The following is an 18,684-nucleotide window of genomic DNA, read 5'->3' as shown; positions in this document are numbered from 1 at the left end:
ATGGAGATTAATGGTTCTTTGCAAAAATGGAAGTTCCGAGGGAATGAAGAACTGAACACGGCGGCAATCTCCGTCCGAGGAGCTCTCGGCATGCTACTGAAAAATCTCAACCCGGATGATCAGCGACCCACCATCATGCTGGGCCGGGCCGACCCGACTGAATTTGTATCTTTCCGGACTACTCCGACCGCAATAGAGGCAGTCACAGATGCCATCCATTCCTTCAACTTCAACTCTTTATTGTCCTACGGGTGGTGTTCTTCACGCAAGAAGGTATGTCCTCTGACTAGCTTGCACGCCACTACCTTAGTTTTGTTTTTTTTTTATACTTTATTACTTTTATATCTTTCTCAAAAACTGTTTTTTTGTTTTTTTTTTACCTTTAATATTTATGTATGTTTTTATTTTTTTATTTTACCAAAAAAAAATTTTAATGACCCTAACATTGTATTATTATTCTCATTCACATTGTTTAATAATTAATATACTCTTAACTTTTGACTTATATTTTCTATATAATTTCGTATTTAAATACATAATTTCCTATATATGTATAACTTTAATTTAAGCCTTTAAGGAAGCTATTTATCATCACAATTTTTTTTCGCAGCTTATGTGGCACTATGTACGCACACTATATCATTATAATGAAAAGACAAAGGTTGGTTCAATAAAAATCGTAAAATCACCATTACTCAGAACATGCAAAGGCATAACTGTATTTAATTTCATTATAATGAAAGAGATTGCATTTACATGAGAGACATACTGTAAAAGTAGATGGAGAGAGGGCCTTAATTTGTAGAATGGAGGAGTCCCTTTTATACACAGGAGTGAGGCCCTCCTTTTTGTCCTTCTCCAGTGTAGGACAAATGAACTTTATATCATCTTTATGTTGGATCCCCCTTCTATAATCATTTGACGTGAAATTCAGCTTGACCTAATATCATACGGCGAAAAGGTTAGCAAAATAATTAGAACGTACTATATCCCTATTTTCAGTTGAGGATTATGTTTTCACTTTGCTTCAATTAAGGACTATTATTTTTCAAGTGCTTCAATCAAGGATATTCCGTCAACTCCGTCAAATTTTCTGTTAAAACCTTGTCACGTGAGGGTCACGTGACCAGTTTGCAGGGGTATTTATGTATTTTTGTGCATTTAAAAAATAATTATAAAATAAAAAAAGCTGGGAATTGAAACCCAGCCACACTGACCTCACCCCCAGCCACCACCGACCCCACCTTCACTTCCCAGCCACCACCGTCGACTCCCCCTCCATCATCAGTGACTCCCCCTCCACTGGCCATCCCTCTTCCCCATCAGCCCAGCCTCGCCCATTTCCTCTTTCTCATACTCACTTTCTCTCTCATCTCTCTCTGCCTCTCTTTCTCTCTCATCTCTCTCTGCATTTCATTTATTTCTCTCTCATCAATCTTTCTCTGCCTCTCCTCTCTTTCTCGCACCCAGCCCTCGGATCCCCTTCCCCCACCCAACCTCGCCCTTCCCCCCACCACCTAGCTCGACCTTCTATCATCTCTCTCTCTCTTTTTTTCTCTCTCTTTCTCTCTCTCTCTTCGATCTGGACGAGGCCAAGCTAGGTGGTGGGGTAGGGGTAGGGGCAGGGGTAGGGCTGGGAGGAGGAAGGGGGAGGGTCGGGCTAGGTGGTGAGGGGGAGGGGCGGGGCTATGTAGGGGAAATGGGAGGGCTGGGTCGGCATGTTGTAGGGACTGGCAGTGCTAAGAGATGTTTTTTTTTTTTTAATTCATTAGTTTAATTTTTAATATTTTTTTAGGAGAAATTACTTTTTCGTCCTTATGAATTGCTCACGTGACAAGGTTTTAACAAAAAATTTGACGAAGTTGACGGAATATCCTTGATTGAAACACTTGAAAAATAATAGTCCTTGATTGAAGCCAAGTGAAAACGGAATCCTCAACTAAAAATATGAATATAGGTATAGTCTTTTTGCTAACATTTTCCCTATCATATAATAAAGGGTCCTTTAGTATATCTTCATTTTCAGTACTCTATTTAAGAGTAGGCCTAGTAGATAAATAAGTATGTGTGAAGATTTTTTGTTTCCAAGTCTGATAATAGTTTAGGCATGAATTTGTGAATATTTACAAAAGATATCATTGCTCCAATTTGAGCAATATTTAAAGATTCATGATTTGAGGCATTTATTACTCCTAATTTTGAATGTTTTTATTGATGAAATTTCATGATTCATGCATTCAATTCAAAAAACATTTATTACCAATTCACATCATCATATAAACACTTGAATACAAAAAAAATTAAATACGCAATATATATATATAATATAGCTATAATATAGATTAAAAAAAATGAACACAGTAACTAGCCTCCACTTTGGGTTAAAAAAAAAAAAAACTGAAATATTTAATAAAAATATAACAAATCCATTACAATACAAATATAGCACTAAGATATATAAATACAAATATCATGAATACCTTGGACTCAGGTATATAAAAAAAAAAAAAAAAAAAAAAGATACCTATCACTCAGGTCAAGAAGAAGATACCCATCCCCCAAATCCAACCTCCTTTTGAGGTATATATACCAATATATGGTTTCATCACCTCTTACTCAGGTAGAAAAATGTGAGAAAAATAAAACCAACAATTAGGAGGGCTTGGTGATGAAAAAAAAAAAAAAGATCAAAGAAAAAAATGGAAGGAAGAAGAAGAAGATCGAAGATTGATGATGAAGAAAAATCAAAGAAAATGACGATCAAAGAAGAAGAAAATAAAATAAAAGAAGCATAAGAAGATCAAAGAAACCATAAACACAACCAAAGCAAAATAATATGTTATTTACTTAGAGAACATATGAGGATGAAAGCTTAATGATGTTTGAAAAACGTAAATGACGTTTCTTCTTAATCTTTGAATTAAGGTTGGTCATAATATTCAACTTTAGAAATTAATGGCAATTAATAACAAAATTTTTAAATGACAATACCTTCAAATAAGAGATTAATTGTCAAAATTAAAATATATTTATTTTCAACTCAAAGGGTAAAAGTGAAAATCACAAAATGAATTTTCCGCATAAAAATAGATAATTCTACATCGCAAATTCAAAAATGGATGTATATTAAAAGGATGAGGTAATATCAAATTGGGCTTCAGAAATGAGTGTATATCTAATTAGCTCTATAATAAACAACAAAACCTAGTTAACCCTATTTATATTTCATAAAAGGTCTATTGCAGAATCTTTTTCTGGTGACCTCTCATACCAATTATTGCCGGAGGATGTCTATCTCACTGCTGGTTGCACGCAAGCAATCGAAATCATGGTGTCTGTTCTTGCACGTCCTGGTGCCAACATTTTGCTTCCCAGGCCTGGCTACCCACAATATGAAGCTCGAGCAGCTTTCGACCACCTTGAAGTGCGCCATTTCGGTCTTACACCGGAAAAGGGTTGGGAGGTGGATCTTGATTCTGTTGAAGCTCTTGCAGATGACAACACTGCTGCTCTTGTTATCATTAACCCTAGCAATCCTTGTGGAAATGTCTTCACCTATCAGCATTTGAAAAAGGTGCATGCATGCGTTAATATATAATCTTAATTAAACTACTTGGACATTTTATTTAGGTTAATTAAATTGTACATTTAGTCCTTATGGTTTGACCGGCCATTATTTCAATGCTAGTCATGTGATAACACCCATTATTTTTTTTAGTAACACCCATGTGGTTAATGTTCGTTCCAATCTAAGGACAACATCTAATTTTTGTCTGATTCTCGTCTAACTTTGCATCCTAATATTTTATCTGGATGTGGGTTTTGCCAGACATAAACTTGACCAAGTGAAATGATGGAAAACTGACGCTTATACCCCTGCATATGAGTCTTCTATTATTTCAATAAGACGAAAATTGATATTTTGTCATTGAATTAATAACAGATATACACCACAAGAGTAACATTGAAAAATGTAAATTAGCTTTTTATTTATTTGGACAGTTAATTGATATGTTAGACAAAAAAATATAACTAATTATCGGTATGAGTGCAGGGCTGAGATTGACTTTGTTTATTTTTTTTTTTTTTTTCTGTGGATTTAATTTTTTTAATCATATTCTAAGTTCGTTTATTAATTATTTTGTTGTTACATTTAGATTGCAGAAACAGCAAAGAAACTTGGGATCTTTGTGATTTCAGATGAAGTTTATGGCCATCTAGCTTTTGGTAGCAATCCTTTTGTGCCTATGGGGAAGTTTAGTACAATCGTACCAGTTGTTACGCTTGGATCTATATCAAAGAGATGGCTTGTTCCTGGTTGGAGACTTGGCTGGATTGTGAAACATGATCCCGAGGGCATCCTTGAAAAAACTGGGGTACTTGGTGTACAATATATCCTTTTTCACCAATTGTTTGTTCAATATTATTGGTAGTAATCATATTTTTGTGTGCAAAACCAACAAATTAACAAGTCGCACAAACCCCACAACTAATAAGAAGCAATAATAAAGGAATAGAGAATAAAACATATAAATTTTACGTAGTTCGGCAATATTACTTACCCCCACAAGAGAAATGAGAGAAAAAAAAAATCCACTATAAACGACAAAACAATTAAGTACAAGGACTATGGTTTTAGTGGGGCCTTGTAACTCCAGAAATATGTAGTGAGCATATTAATTTAGTCACAAACCCAAGGCCAGAATTGAATCCCCCTCCATCTTATGGAAATAATAACACTCTACACGTTATTTGCTAGGATATGACTCCTATATATCGATGGATATATCACCAGTCCTTCCAGAGCTCCTACTTCTAGACTTGCCCGTTCTTCTACTGTAATTAGGCTTGGAGTCTGACTTCACTTAAAGACCTTAATTTATAGGACGAACCTGCAGTACCATTTGTGAGAGATCTTTTGACATGTAACACTTTTATGACTTTGACCACAATTTTGAAGGGAAGGACTACTCATTCGAAACACTATACATATATAATTAATCTCCTACAATACCAATAATAGGAATTAATTTGAATCATATTCTACATTATTACTCTGTTTCTTAATTTATTTGTCATTGTACATTTTGTATCAATATATGTTTTCTTCCTTCCAGATTGTAGAGAGCATTAAAAACTACATCAACATCTCTGCCAGTCCTACAACCTTCGTTCAGGTACCAAATATTATTTTGTTCCGAGCTAAAAGTTCAAGGAGACAAAATGCAATGCCTTCATACCCACTACTATTATATACTGGAGCACTTCAACTATAAATATGGAGCTACACATGAGCGCGCGCACACACAGAGACACATGCACACCCACACACACATTTATATATATATTTCAAATATTATGATATGTTAGTCCAAGTGGTGAGAGTGGGTAGAGTAATGAGTTAGGATTATGATAGGTTAATGGTTCAATTCCCTGCATTAATATAACAAAGAAAAAATACATATACATTTTGAGACTATCAATATAATTAAATCATTGATCAATTGGATTCTAGTAATCTTGTTTGTATATGTGATTCAGATCGAGTCTGGCAGCATAACATAAATTACATAAAAAATAAAAAATAAAAAAAAATTGTCCAAAAGAATATTAACATGTATATACATTCCTTTTTCAGTCCCAATTCCATTCCATGTAATTTAATTTAGTGAGTAATGTTATAAAAATGATTCTTATTTTCAGGGAGCAATACCTCAAATCATTGAAAGAACAAAAGATAGTTTTTTCTCTAACATAATTGGCATTATGAGACAAGCTGCGGATATTTTATTTGAAATGGTTAAGGAAATTCCATGCCTTACTTGCCCACACAAACCAGAAGGATCCATGGTTGTATTGGTAAGGAGAAAGACATTTTATGTGACTCTTATTGGATTGAAAAGTTCACACATATATATATGTATATAAGTTAAATCCGTGACAAATTTTGATATAACAGGTAGAGCTAAACCTATCAGCACTTGAAGGCATTGAAGATGACATACAGTTTTGTCTTAAGTTGGCCAAAGAGGAGTCAGTGATTGTTCTGCCAGGTAAAATTGAATAACTTGTAAGCCTACTTTATATTGCCCTTTTTTTTTGGTCAAAACTTTATATTGCACTTATCTAAAAGTTTTTGCTTCTCCTTGATTCATTATAACTCTTGAGACATTTAATTAATTATAGCTTCCTCATGCACATTTTTCTTATCCAATTAAAATCCTTCAACCATACATGCATATATATATATATATAGGCCCCTTCTATATATTGAGGGATCCTTCATTTAAGATTAAATAAGGAATCTCTTATGAGGCCCACTCCACATTGTATTTTTATGATTGGAACCGTATACATTTTAGGTCTCTATTGAATGATCATCCTTACAAAAATTTAGCTAAATCGGTAACTATTTACTCATTTGATTAAATGGTCATTATTTCAAGTGTTTATCAAAAATATTTTGTTCTTTGTCTATTTATTTGATCAAAGTTAGATAGCTTAATAGTTTCTGATTTGCCTAATTTTTTTTCAAGAATTATCTTTGAATATAAACCTAAAAAATAGACAATTTGAATCGTTGAAATACTATATAGAGTAGGCGCGCCTATGAGGAATCCTTTAAATAAAATTATTTGAGGTATCTCTCACTGAAAAAGCCTCTATATATATATTTATTGAAATCCTTAAAAGCTTTAACTTTAGGAATCACCACGTCTAGTTTTATTTAAGAAATAATTACTCTATACTACATCTTTCCTATAGCTTTTAACTTCTAATACCATAATTATTAATATATAACAATCATATTAGTTTTATTAACAATAAGGTAAGTTTGACTCCACCTTATTCCGTTGACTCCACATGAGTAGGCTGCAATTACCTTTTATTTCTTATTTTTGGTATTTCTTTTTCTTCTCTCTTTCTCCTCGAGTCTCTCTCTTCTCCTTCCTCTGCTCTCTCTCTTCCCGCGATGTCTCTGAAGATCGGACTCTCGCCGTCCGGCAAGAGTAGTCGGCGGTGTGGGTCGACCCCATCCCCATCCCCATCCCCTTCCTCTCTCTTCCCTCTCCCTTCCCCAACCTCTGATGTCTAGCTCCAAGCAGATCCAGCATATGGTGTGGTTCATTCGATCTTCTCCTTCTAGAGCTTCAGCGCGTTTCAATTTCTAGCTTGGTTGCGCGGGCAGCTTTGAGAGCCCGAACCTGGTTGCCTTGGCTCTCCACCTCCAAGAGCTTATTAGTAGAAGGTTCTTGATTTTTTTTTTTTTTAAAGCTCAGTTTCTGAAACTGCAATTTCTGGAACATTGCAAGTGAACTGAAACTGCAGTTTATTGGAGTTGCAGTTCCTAACTGCAAGTGAAACTGCACTGCAAATGAACTGAAACTGCAGTTTATTTGAGTTGCAAGCTTGCAGTTGCAGTTACTAACTGTAAGTGAAACTGCGGTTTCTGAAACTGCAGTTTATTGGAGCTGCAGGCTTGCAGTTGCAGTTCCTAACTGCACTGCAAATGAACTGAAACTGCAGTTTATTTGAGTTGCAAGCTTGCAGTTGCAGTTACTAACTGTAAGTGAAACTGCAGTTTATTGGAGCTATAGGCTTGCAGTTGCAGTTACTAACTGCAAGTGAAAACTGCAGTTTCTGAAACTGCAAAGTAAACTGAAACTGCAGTTTATTTGGAGTTGCAGGCTTGCAGTTGCAGAACAATGCTTGTGAGTGAAAATGAACAATTGTCGATTTGGTAAAGTTGAAGAAAGAGATCGATTTGGCAAAGAAAAGAAGAAGATCATTTTTGGGCTATTTGTGTAGTTGGTTTGGTTGTGATGCGTTTCTTTGGGAAGGTGTCTGCATGTTATATTTTGGGCTGGTAGATAGTGTCCGCAAGTTAATAAAAATAGATTGAGTAGTTTTGGTTAATATTTTGCTTTGTTAGTACCTTATAATTAATGGACTCTTTATTTAAAGCTCCAAGCTAGTATGTGTCCAGTACCAAAGAAACCCTATGTAGCTTTAGCCACCACCTCCTGAACAATTGTCAAGAACTTCTGGTAGAAAATACTAGAGGAGCCATCTAGTTCAGGTGCTTTCATAGCACCTAGATCAAAACCAGCATGTTTAACTTCCAAAATAGAAATGGGAGATAATAAAGTTTCATTCATCTCAGAGGTCACATCCTTAATTATTTACTCTAGATAAAGCCCTTTCCCAATCCCTAAGGCCATATATCACTTGTAAATAAGGATTTATAAAATTGGAGGAATCCTACCTGATCGGATATCTACTTCCTTATCAATCCAAACCCCAACATCATTTTTTTTCAAATTGAGAACCTTGTTAAATTGCATGCCCTATGTTCACTTGTTTTTTATTCAAGGTTGGCCAAAAGTGAATTTTGGTCCGTTTGGATGCAAATGCAGGGTGTGCCACTATTGGGCCTCAAACTAGGTCTTAATAGAATTAATATGGTGATGTTATATGCGCCTAAATCTGAAATCCAATCTAAACGATATTTTGCGCAGCCAAGCAAGGACCACTCTTGGCCTAGATTATTTTTCAAGCCTTGGGGACAAGGCCTTTAATTGGAGTCCGAGTCCGAGTCCGAGTTCGAGTCACGTTTCGGCCTCCTTAGATCGGTGTGGTTGAACTCATGAATGCAATGATGAAATTGATGAAAAAGATAAAAGAAACTATGGACAATGAAACTATAATGGAATTCAACGCTATTGTGGCCAACCAAATCAACCTCAATGTTAAAGAGTACGTACAATGAACAAAATAAACATTTATGTATTAAGCAAAATCAAAAGCAAAGAACTTGGACAAGAACTGAAATAAGAAAAACTCAATTGCATAAAACAAAAATGCATGAAATAAATCGATACCACATCCCTTGTGAGGATAATGGCAGAGCTACAAACCAAGATCTTGAGACTAATTAAAGCTATGAGAAAGCTAAAAGTACCTCAAACGGTAGAAACTAAAAAAAATTGAAAGCAAAAGAACTATGAGAGATTCTTGAGAGCTTGGGTGTGTTGAGTGTTGAATGTGTGTCCTTCCACTCTCTTGAGTAGTGCATCTATTTATAGGGGTGTTAGGATACAATCATAGATAATGGTCAGGCCATTTCTTGGCTTAAATCAACTTGTTTCTCCTAGTTTGAGTAGGACTTGAACTTCTGAGATTTCTTCTTATCGGCCAAGTTTTGTCATTAATGAGGATTGAAATTCTTTCCATAGTAGGAGTCTATACTTGATCGTATTGAGTCTTTATCCAATTAGGTATTTGCTAGAAAAATTTTCTGAATTCTTTCCAAAGTTGGACTCTAACAGGATTTTGGATCGAATTTCATCATTAATGGAGATAGAAATAATTTCCATAGTAGGATTCATTGCTTAATTAACGACTTGGTTCCCTCGTGATCTTGGACTCATTTTTCAAAGTTGGTCGCGAGAATGGGCCGCGAAAACTTCTACTGGCCCTTTATTGAGATGGGCTTATCCATTTCATGGCTATGTCGCTGACCTTAAATATTGTTTTTGGGCCATATAGGCTAGTAGTCTTAAACAATCATTGGCCCACGAGCCACAAATTAAAGGGAAGTGGGTTTAAATACCCCTTGGCCGCAATGGATGATAAATGGGCCAACAATATTTTCTTGGCCATCAACGAGGAGAAACAAGCCAACAATAATAATGTCTTGGCAAAAACACAAAAATTAGCCAACAACACGGTAGCCACAAGCGTATTTAGGCCAGCCAAGATATCCCAAGTGCTATTTTTGGGTACAAACACGCTGAACAGTAGTCATATGGAAAAGCTTGGTGTTTTTATCACCATGTTTTAACAAGTTTAACATACCTAGATCTTTGTAGCCAATATATCTCCACCAAGTCTAAGATTTGCTTGATCTGGGCAGTAAGCTATGAAATCGTCTCTTTGTGATCATATCATTAGCTGGCCTGTTTTGTTCAAAAGTAATTTCCCCCATTAAAATGTCAAGATGCCTTCTATTGTTCTTAAACTCCTTGCTCCACTTTGTAAGATTCTCAGCATAACAATCTTGATTCTTCTTCCATTGAGCATCTTTAGTAGCACAAGTATCGAACCTCCAAGAATCAATCGATACATGTTCATAACCATCACTAGAAAGCCACATGGCCTCAAATTTAAAGAGTTTAGGTGATTTAATTTCTTCATACTCAGTGTCAACAAGGAGAGGTGAATGGTCAGAACCTTGATTAATTAAAGAGTTGAAGGAAATGATCTTAGCCAGCTGGCAGTAGCAATAGCTCTGTCAAGTTTCTCCTTCACTCAATAACCAGTCATCACGATTGTTAACCCAAGTAATTAAATTCTAAACCATGGAAATATCCATCAAAGATACATTCCTTAAAATAGATCGATTGAGATACTGCAAATCCTAACAAAAAGCATATTCCCCCCATTTTTAATTTTCAAAATGCCAAGTCATTATATTCCAATCACCAAAACTGATCCAGTCACCATGAATTCCAATAGTAAACTGCAAAATATAGACTTATTAGCATCCCTTGGAGGGCCATAAATACATGAAGCCCTCCAAGACTCCTATTGACTTTACTCGGTCACATACTCTTATATTGATTAAGTTTTGTTTGCCTAAAAATTTCTACGGCCACGTGTCGAGTAAGCCGCGACTCAAGGAAGCCACGTCCTTCTATTTTGCGTTTGAGCATGCTAGCACACGGCTGAGGCCGAGTACAAGGTTGATGATTTGCGTGTAAATTTGACTTTCGGTTAAACGACATGGGCCGAGGAAGGAATGGAACTTGGCTGCAAGGACTTAGGATAGATGGGCCGTATTAGGTATGATGGTGATGCAATGTGTAAATGTGTACATGTGAGTGATGGGTGTGAAATCAAGATCAAGCATGTAACAGTTAATTATAAAGATAAACTCAAAACTTAAACAATCTTCGGAATTGCTTGTAATAATACGAGTATGAACGGTAAAACGTATAATCTATACTACTTTAAACTAAGAAAACAATAAAGAAAGCAATTAAACCTAATTACACAAGAAGTACATAACAATAAATTAGACTAAAACTAACAATATGTGAATCAAAAGAACATACTCATATTAAAATTAGCAAAAACCGAAGAACTTTCGATCCTAAATTCTTGAGGGAAACCATATGATTCTCTCAAAGAACAAGTCTACACTAATAAAATAAAATATACATAATAACAACCTATGGATTTGAGAGGCTTGATGCTCTTGAATTTCTGGATTTTCTAGGGGTTTTTAATGTGTTTTGTGGTGATCGATACAAGGCCTCTATTTATAGTGATCAAACCCTAATGGGTGCCTTGAATCTCAAGAGTCCTGATTCTTTTGAGGAGTTGCAATTGGAAATGATCTTGAACAGTTATGACTCTTTGTCCTGCGTATCCCTCGATTACTTATCCCAGTTGGACTCGTTTGCCGCAAAGCTCGGCCTTCCTAGCTTTTTGGGCTTATGCACTATTCCGGCCCATTTGCTTTACCTGCCCGTTTTGTCTTCGATAATCTTTTCTATTTTTTGGGCCAAAATAGAATTTGGCCCAACAATCTTATGCTCTTGGCCCAATCAATGATAATGCAAAAAGTAGGTCCAAACAAGTTTAAATAAGCTGTAACCGATATTTTTCTGATATCGGTATATTTCGAAAAAATATAGTATATGTCGACAAAATGTTGATATATATCAGCAGAATATCGGTATATGTCGACAAAATATCAGTATATGTCGACAAAATATCGGTAATATCGGCAGAATTGTATAACAAATTTCAAAATTTGAGAAAAAAAAAAGGAATAAGATGAAATCAAACCAAATCTAACCCTAATCAAATCAATACTCATCCACTAATCTTAGTTAATCAACAATAAACCAACAAAAGAACAAAATCTAATTCAACTTTCTTTACACTAATATCTATCGAAATCAATATATCCGTAAATTTAAGTACCAATAATATTTAAGGAATTTCCGATATTTTTATCCTTGCCTAAGATTTGTTGGTCTTTAATTGTAACACAAAGCCAACAAGCTACAAAGGAACCAACGCTTTGATATAGGCATAGGCCTAACACATAAACAAAGTAATAGAAGCCCTCTCACATATGGATACTAGTCTCTTGGCGCACGCCACGAGTGTGCTAATATATATATTGACCTTTCTAAATATGAAGTTTTTTTTTCTTCTTAAAAACAAAAATAAAAAACCTGAAGTATTTTAATAAATAAATTATTTGTCCTAGAAAAGAGGTAGTGGAGTAAGTGAGTTGCTAAAAATAAGGGTGTGATTTTCTATTTCATTTTATTTTTCAATTCTAATTATTCTATTTTACTATTTTACCCTCAAAATGTTAAATTATTTTATTTTAATCTTTTAATTAACAAGCTAGGGCAATGTTGGGTTTTTGAATGTTTAACCTTACTCCCCTTTCTCCTCATATATAGATCTTACCCTCAAAATGTTAAATTATTTTATTTTAATCTTTTAATTAACAAGGGCAAGGTTGGGTTTTTGAATGTTTAATCTTACTCTACTTTCTCCCTTTATATATACTAGTCTCTTGGTACGTGCTCCGCACATGTCAATATATTGGCTTTTCTACTGTGTTTTTTTTTTTTTTTTTGTATTTTGTTCTTAGTTTTATAATTTTCCACAACTATCTCCATATTTTAAGATAGTGGGTTGTTTTTCTTTTTATATTTTAAAGTTTATTTTAATGGTTGTATTTTACAACTATGTACGTCCTCGTTTATTAAGTTTTTTTGTGAGACGTACTATTTGTTGAATAAAGGGTAATTTAGGCAATTTCATTCTTTGTAAAGTTTGTAACACTAAACCTTTCTCCTGGCTTTATAATAATAAAGATAAATAGATATAGATATAAGTAGCTGCGCTTTGGTACCACATACAAATTAATTGGAGTATTTAATATGTCTTAATTTTCTTGATGTGGGATACTTCTCTAGTTCTTTCAGTTAGACTCAGCCTCCCTTTCATTTATACCATAAGATGGTGCTTATTGTGTGAGGCTTTCTAGTAGTGAAAATATAAAACAAATTGGACATCTGATAATTAGTTTTATGCATGTTGTTGTATATATTAATTTTTCAATAAATTCAATCTCTAAAAGTATTTACTTCAACTTTTAAATGGGGATACCGAGTTAGTTATATATTCTGACTCATTCATGTTTTCAGGTGTCACCGTTGGACGGAAAAATTGGCTTCGCATTAGCTTCGCTGTTGAACTTCCAATACTTGAAGATGGCCTTCAGAGGATAAAAGCCTTCTACCAAAGGCATGCCAAGAAGAACTAATTCATACCCATAAAAGTGAGTGGTGCTGACAACTTCACATTGGATCCCCAATTCGAATGAACCTAATGAATAAATGAAGACACATTTAGTTGTACATATATGCCATCATGGGGCATCAATTTGTCATAAATAACGTGAATACTATTAAAAATTTAAGAGTGCTTATATTCTCACCAAATTGTCTTATTTTCCCACACACTTTATTTTTTCACCCCTCATTAAATTTTAAAAAATTATAAAAATACTTTTCACACCTTTGATTATTCTTATAATACCTTTTGATATACAAACTTAAATATCTCACCACCGTAACTATTATCTCACTCACCCATCTTTTTTTATAATTTCTTTCTTCCAAAATTGCTCTAATTATATGACATCATTTTTTTTTTGCCAGTATTATATGACATCATTAAATAGATATCCAGAGACGAATGCACGTTATGGGCTGCATGGGCTGCAGCCCATGCTCTTTTTCTGGTTTTTTAGCTTACCTAGGTAGCTTAGCCCATCCAATTTTCATCCCAAGCCCAATAGCCCACTGCCCACAGTTTAAGTATTTTTTTTTCTATTGAGGAGCAACTTCTCACATGCTGTAGCTACTGCCAGTTTGTTTAATGAAAAAAAATTACTTTTACTTACTTCCAGTCCCCCCAAAAAAAGCCCATAGATCCACACTTGCTCCAACTTCTTTCCTTTGCAGCTCCAAAACTCATCTCCCCGGCCCCACACAAATAGCTCAACCCTCCAATCTCCAAGGGGTGCCAAGCCGCCAAGGTATTATATATGTATTTGCACCCAATCTCTATACTCATTTTTTTTTGCTCAACTATCTATTAAAATTAGAAATTTTTGCAATTTTAAAATTAGAGCTTTGATTATTTTTGATAATTAAATTAGGGTTTGATTCTTTTTTTAATTAAACTATAGCTTGATTATTGTGATGGTTAAATTACAAATTGATTGGGAACATATAAAACAATATAAAATTCTAAATTGGGAACCTATCAAGTTGGGATTTGAAAAATTGGGAACATATAAACAATTGACATGCAATTCTAAATTTAAGTTGTATGTCTTTTATGTGCAGATATTCATTTTCAAGGTATTAACTAAGTGACTCATACTTATAGGTCTACAAGTTATTATTGTATGATCAACCACATTAAAAGAGAATTTTCTAATAGTATCGATACTTAATTAATGATTTTTGCTATTTGAAGAAACATATGACCCAACTTAGATAGTGTTATATTGTATTTGCATTGCATGTTTAATTGTTGTATTGCTATCTTTTTTTTGTGCTATTTTTTTTCCTTTGTTTAGATATGCATTTTTAGGGTATGTAAGGCTCATTATGTTACCCCTAATTAACTAGGTGTAACTTTTTTTTTGCTAATGAAATTCATGTATACGGTTGAGTTTCACTCCATTTTGAAATCATGGATTCGTCCCTGTAGATTTCGATCTCATGTGTTCTACATCAAGTAATATGCATCATTGTCGTTATGTTTAGTATGTATATATGAAGATTAGGGCTAATTACATCTACTCTTTCACCCACCCATCTCTTACCAATTAGGCTAAAGCCCAATCACCCAATTGCAAGGGCAAAAGTTTTAAGCAATCAAGAAAGTCAAAAAAAAAAAAAAATTAAAATGCAAAGATTCAAGAACCCCCAGTGTTGTGAAAGAGTGGAAGACGAGAGGTGGGTGTGATGATGAAAGCGATGGCATAATGGTAATAAACCTGGATTCCATGGATTTAGATAGAGAACTTGAGAACTCTTTCTCTGTTGAAGAAGGTTCAAAAGAAAATCCACCGGTATCGATCTGGTGGTGGAGGTGGCTGCCAAACTAAAAAAATTAAATACAAATTTGGACAATTAATTGCATAAATGCTTTGAATTATTATCCAATACTGAATGATCATCCAACATCCAACGTCTATTTGATTGTTCATTACTTAAAAACAATTTAATCAAAGGATTAATGATATAAGAAAAAAAAAAAAAAGATTCTAGGGTACTTTATGGAGTTTAGGTCGTTGTAAAGAGATGGATGAGTACCTAGAGAGTGATTGGGCAAAGTAGATTTATTTATTTTTAGTCAAGTCCTTAAAGTCATTTTACAAAAGGATAAATTTGTATTTTTCATTTTCATTAAAATGTTGGTGGGAAAATAAGACAGGTGGGTGGAAATATAACCACTCGATTATTAATTTGAATTATTTTTCTTTTTAGGCTTATTACCACTTTTGCCCTTTGACATTGCAACGAAATCTCAATTCACCCCCTCTCGTTTCATTTGTCTCAATTTGCCACCTAATTAATAGTACACACCATATTCCAATGTGCCCATTCGGCTCAATTCTGTCAAAACCTTCATTAGCCTTGTTGACGTGGCGTCCACGTGGTAGGGCATATTGGTCATTTCGACCAGTCTGGACCACTTAGCACCCCTTATTTTGCCACATAGACCCAAAGTGGGACCCACCCCTTTAATTTAATACAAAACTTAAAAGAAAAAAAAACAAATTAAAAGAAAAAATACCCTCCCCTTCCCCCTCCCCCTCCCCCTCCACCCAGCCCTCACCCCCTTCCCCGTCGCACTATTGTGCCTCCCCCACCCCTCAACTGGCTGGGGGGTTGGGTTGGGGAAGGAGGCACGATAGTGCGATGGAGAAGGGGGAAGAGCTGGGTGGGGAGGTGGAGAGGGTTGGGTGGAGGGGGAGCAAGGAGTAAAATTTCATTTTTTGAGGGTATGAAAATTTTAATACCATACCACACACATTTAGTTCAAATTTCAAAAATTTTGGCTCGAGCAGGGAAGGCAGAAAACCAGAGGGGAGGAAGAGGCGAGTTGGCCTCGTCACCAGAGGGAGAGAAGAGATTAGGGAGGGAGAAAAGGAAGAGATTGGGGGAGAGAAGAGAAAGAGATCGGGGAGGGAGAGGGAGGAGAGAGAAGAGATAAGGGATGGAGGGAATGACAGACTGGGAGAGAGAAAGAGAAGGTGAGAATTAAGAAATGAATCAAATGATTAATGAAGTAATGATAGGGAAGACTGGAGAGTAACGGGAAAAAGGAAGGAAAGAAAAAAAGAAAAAGAACAAAAAAAAATGAAAGAAAGAAAAAGGTTTAGGATGGATTAGGCTTTGGGACCTTTGGGCAATTGGAAAGAAGAAAAAAGGGTTTGGGGTTTTGTTTGGTCGTTTTGGGGTTTCGTTTAGTTTTTTAAGAATCCAAATACATTTCTATATAAAAAATAATTAAAATATCATAAAGCTGGGCTTAAACCCTAATATTCTATACTATATCCTAAACAATATAGAGTATATAGGGTTTAGTATATGGATTATAGAGTATAAAAAGTATTAGGGTATATAGAATATATAGGGTTTAGTATTAGGATTTAGTGTATAAATTATAGAGTATAAATAATATACTAATTTTATTTATTCATTATCTAATTTTATTTAACAGTATTTGTCTCCAGCGCGCATTATATTCATCTTATATCACATGAAACCTAGCTACTATATAATTTGGTTTCTTCATTGTTTTTTATCAATATAGTAGATAATATGTTAAATAAACATATGGTAAAGTTTCATTCAAAATTTTCGTATTTTGATAGTAATTTCCATCGTTTCTGTTTAATTTTTGTTGAAATTTAAAATTTATCAAAAGTTTCCATTGAAATTTTTGCAAAATCCAAAATTTTACTCCTTGAGGGAAAGGGTTTTTTTTCTTTTCTTTTTTTAATTTTTTGTTTTAATTTGTTTCTAACTTATTCCAAATAATATAATAGAAATATTAAGTAATTTGAGTAATTTTATTCAATATACCCTTTTAATACCTCACCAACTATTTTGACCCTCAAGCCCAAAATAGAACTTTTATGACCCTTTTCCTTTTTTTTTTAGACCAAAATACCCTTATGCAATAGCAAACCCAGCAACTATGCATGGCGACTCGAGTTACTGTAGCAGTCGTTTCCTCCATCTTCTTCCTGCAGGCTGCAACAACCATGGAGAGCGACCTCCATCACCAGCCAACACCCATCATCTCCACTCTCTATTTTTCTCCCCTTCTCTCTAAATCTTTAAAAAAAAAAAAAAAAAATTGAAAACCCAAATTTGGGTTTTTCTCTAAATGGGTTAAAAAGGAATTAGGAGAGAGAGAAATAAAGATGAGATGTCGATCGGTGGAGTAGGTGGAGGATGGTGGTGAGCACCGGCCAACGACCCATCATCTTAATTCTCTCCCAACCCAAATCTAAAAAAAAAAATTTGGAAACCCAAATTTGGTGGAATGTGCTATAACTAGATTTGGTTGAATTTTTTGTCGCCACATGGTCGAATTTATGGTTGTCATATGGTGGAATGTGCTATAGCTAGATCTAGTTAAATTTTTGGTCGCCACATGGTCGAATTTGTGGTCGCCACATGGTTGAATGTACTATAGCCATGTAGCGACCACAAATTCGACCATGTGTCAACAAAAAATTCAACGAGATCTGGGTTTTTAAAAGAAAACTCATTTAAAGAAAAACTCATTTAGAGGGGTTTTTTTCATTGAATTTTGCTGAGTTTGTTGCTGCATCTGTTGGGTTTGTTGCCGCATCTGCTGGGTTTACTGTAGTAGTGGGAATGGGGGCGCCAACGGTTGGGACAACGAGTGGTGCGGCGACGATGGGGCAATGGTTGGCTGAGGGAGGAAGGAAGGAAGGAAGGAAGGAGGGAGGGAGGGAGAGGATGGGAAGTGGTCACTACAAAAAATATGAGTAAAGCACACCCTCATTGGTGGCATAGAATGGGGTGGCAATTAGCCAATAGGGACTGAAGTGTCTCGATTTTAACAAAAATGGGTGTCAATTGGGTAATAGGGACTGAAGTTTTCCATTGACACCCCATTTTGTGCCACCAATGAGGAGTGTGCTTTGCTCACATTTCCTGTAGTGGGTTGACGTACTGGAAAAGAGAAAGAAAAAAAACTACATTAAAAAAAAAAGAGGTGTTAGATAGATGGTATTTTTGATATTTCAAATGCAAAATGGTCATAAAAGTTATATTTTAAATTGAGGGGTAAGTAGTATTAAAATGGTATATTAAATAAAATTACTCTTAAGTAATTTCATTACAGAATGGTCAGGGAAGGTATACCATATTACCATTCCTATTTCCATTTTAACATTTCGGTCATACAAACGTGGCCCTAAATATTGAAAACAAATTTTGGTCGTCTACGCAAATGCAGTGGCTACTCTAGTCTATATAAGCCCTCTTTTCTCTTTACTTTGAAACCCTAAAGGCCAAAACGCAA

At 34.9% G+C, this 18,684-nt stretch overlaps 1 protein-coding gene across 1 annotated transcript; it reads left to right on the top strand.

The window, feature by feature from the left end:
- Nucleotides 1-13,360, top strand: LOC147286684 (nicotianamine aminotransferase 1-like). Its single transcript, XM_086242134.1, has 7 exons — nt 1-273; nt 3,235-3,574; nt 4,158-4,376; nt 5,118-5,177; nt 5,704-5,859; nt 5,960-6,053; nt 13,242-13,360. The coding sequence occupies exons 1-7, from the start codon at nt 209-211 to the stop codon at nt 13,358-13,360; spliced, it is 1,053 nt and encodes a 350-aa protein (XP_086098260.1). The 5' UTR covers nt 1-208.
- The last annotated feature ends 5,324 nt before the right edge of the window (nt 13,361-18,684 follow it).

Source organism: Dryas octopetala, chromosome 4, assembly GCF_963921425.1.
Source record: "Dryas octopetala chromosome 4, drDryOcto1.1, whole genome shotgun sequence".
Classification (NCBI taxonomy): domain Eukaryota; kingdom Viridiplantae; phylum Streptophyta; class Magnoliopsida; order Rosales; family Rosaceae; genus Dryas; species Dryas octopetala.
Note: the sequence above shows the minus strand (reverse complement) of the source record. Positions and strands in the feature narration are given on the sequence as shown.

Bases quoted from the DNA above. Each gene is read 5' to 3' on its own strand.
- LOC147286684 (XM_086242134.1), top strand. From the start codon at position 209: ATGCCATCCATTCCTTCAACTTCAACTCTTTATTGTCCTACGGGTGGT. The intron at 274-3,234 runs GTATGTCCTCTG...ATTTCATAAAAG, and splicing joins GGTGTTCTTCACGCAAGAAG to GTCTATTGCAGAATCTTTTT. The intron at 5,860-5,959 runs GTAAGGAGAAAG...TTGATATAACAG, and splicing joins AAGGATCCATGGTTGTATTG to GTAGAGCTAAACCTATCAGC.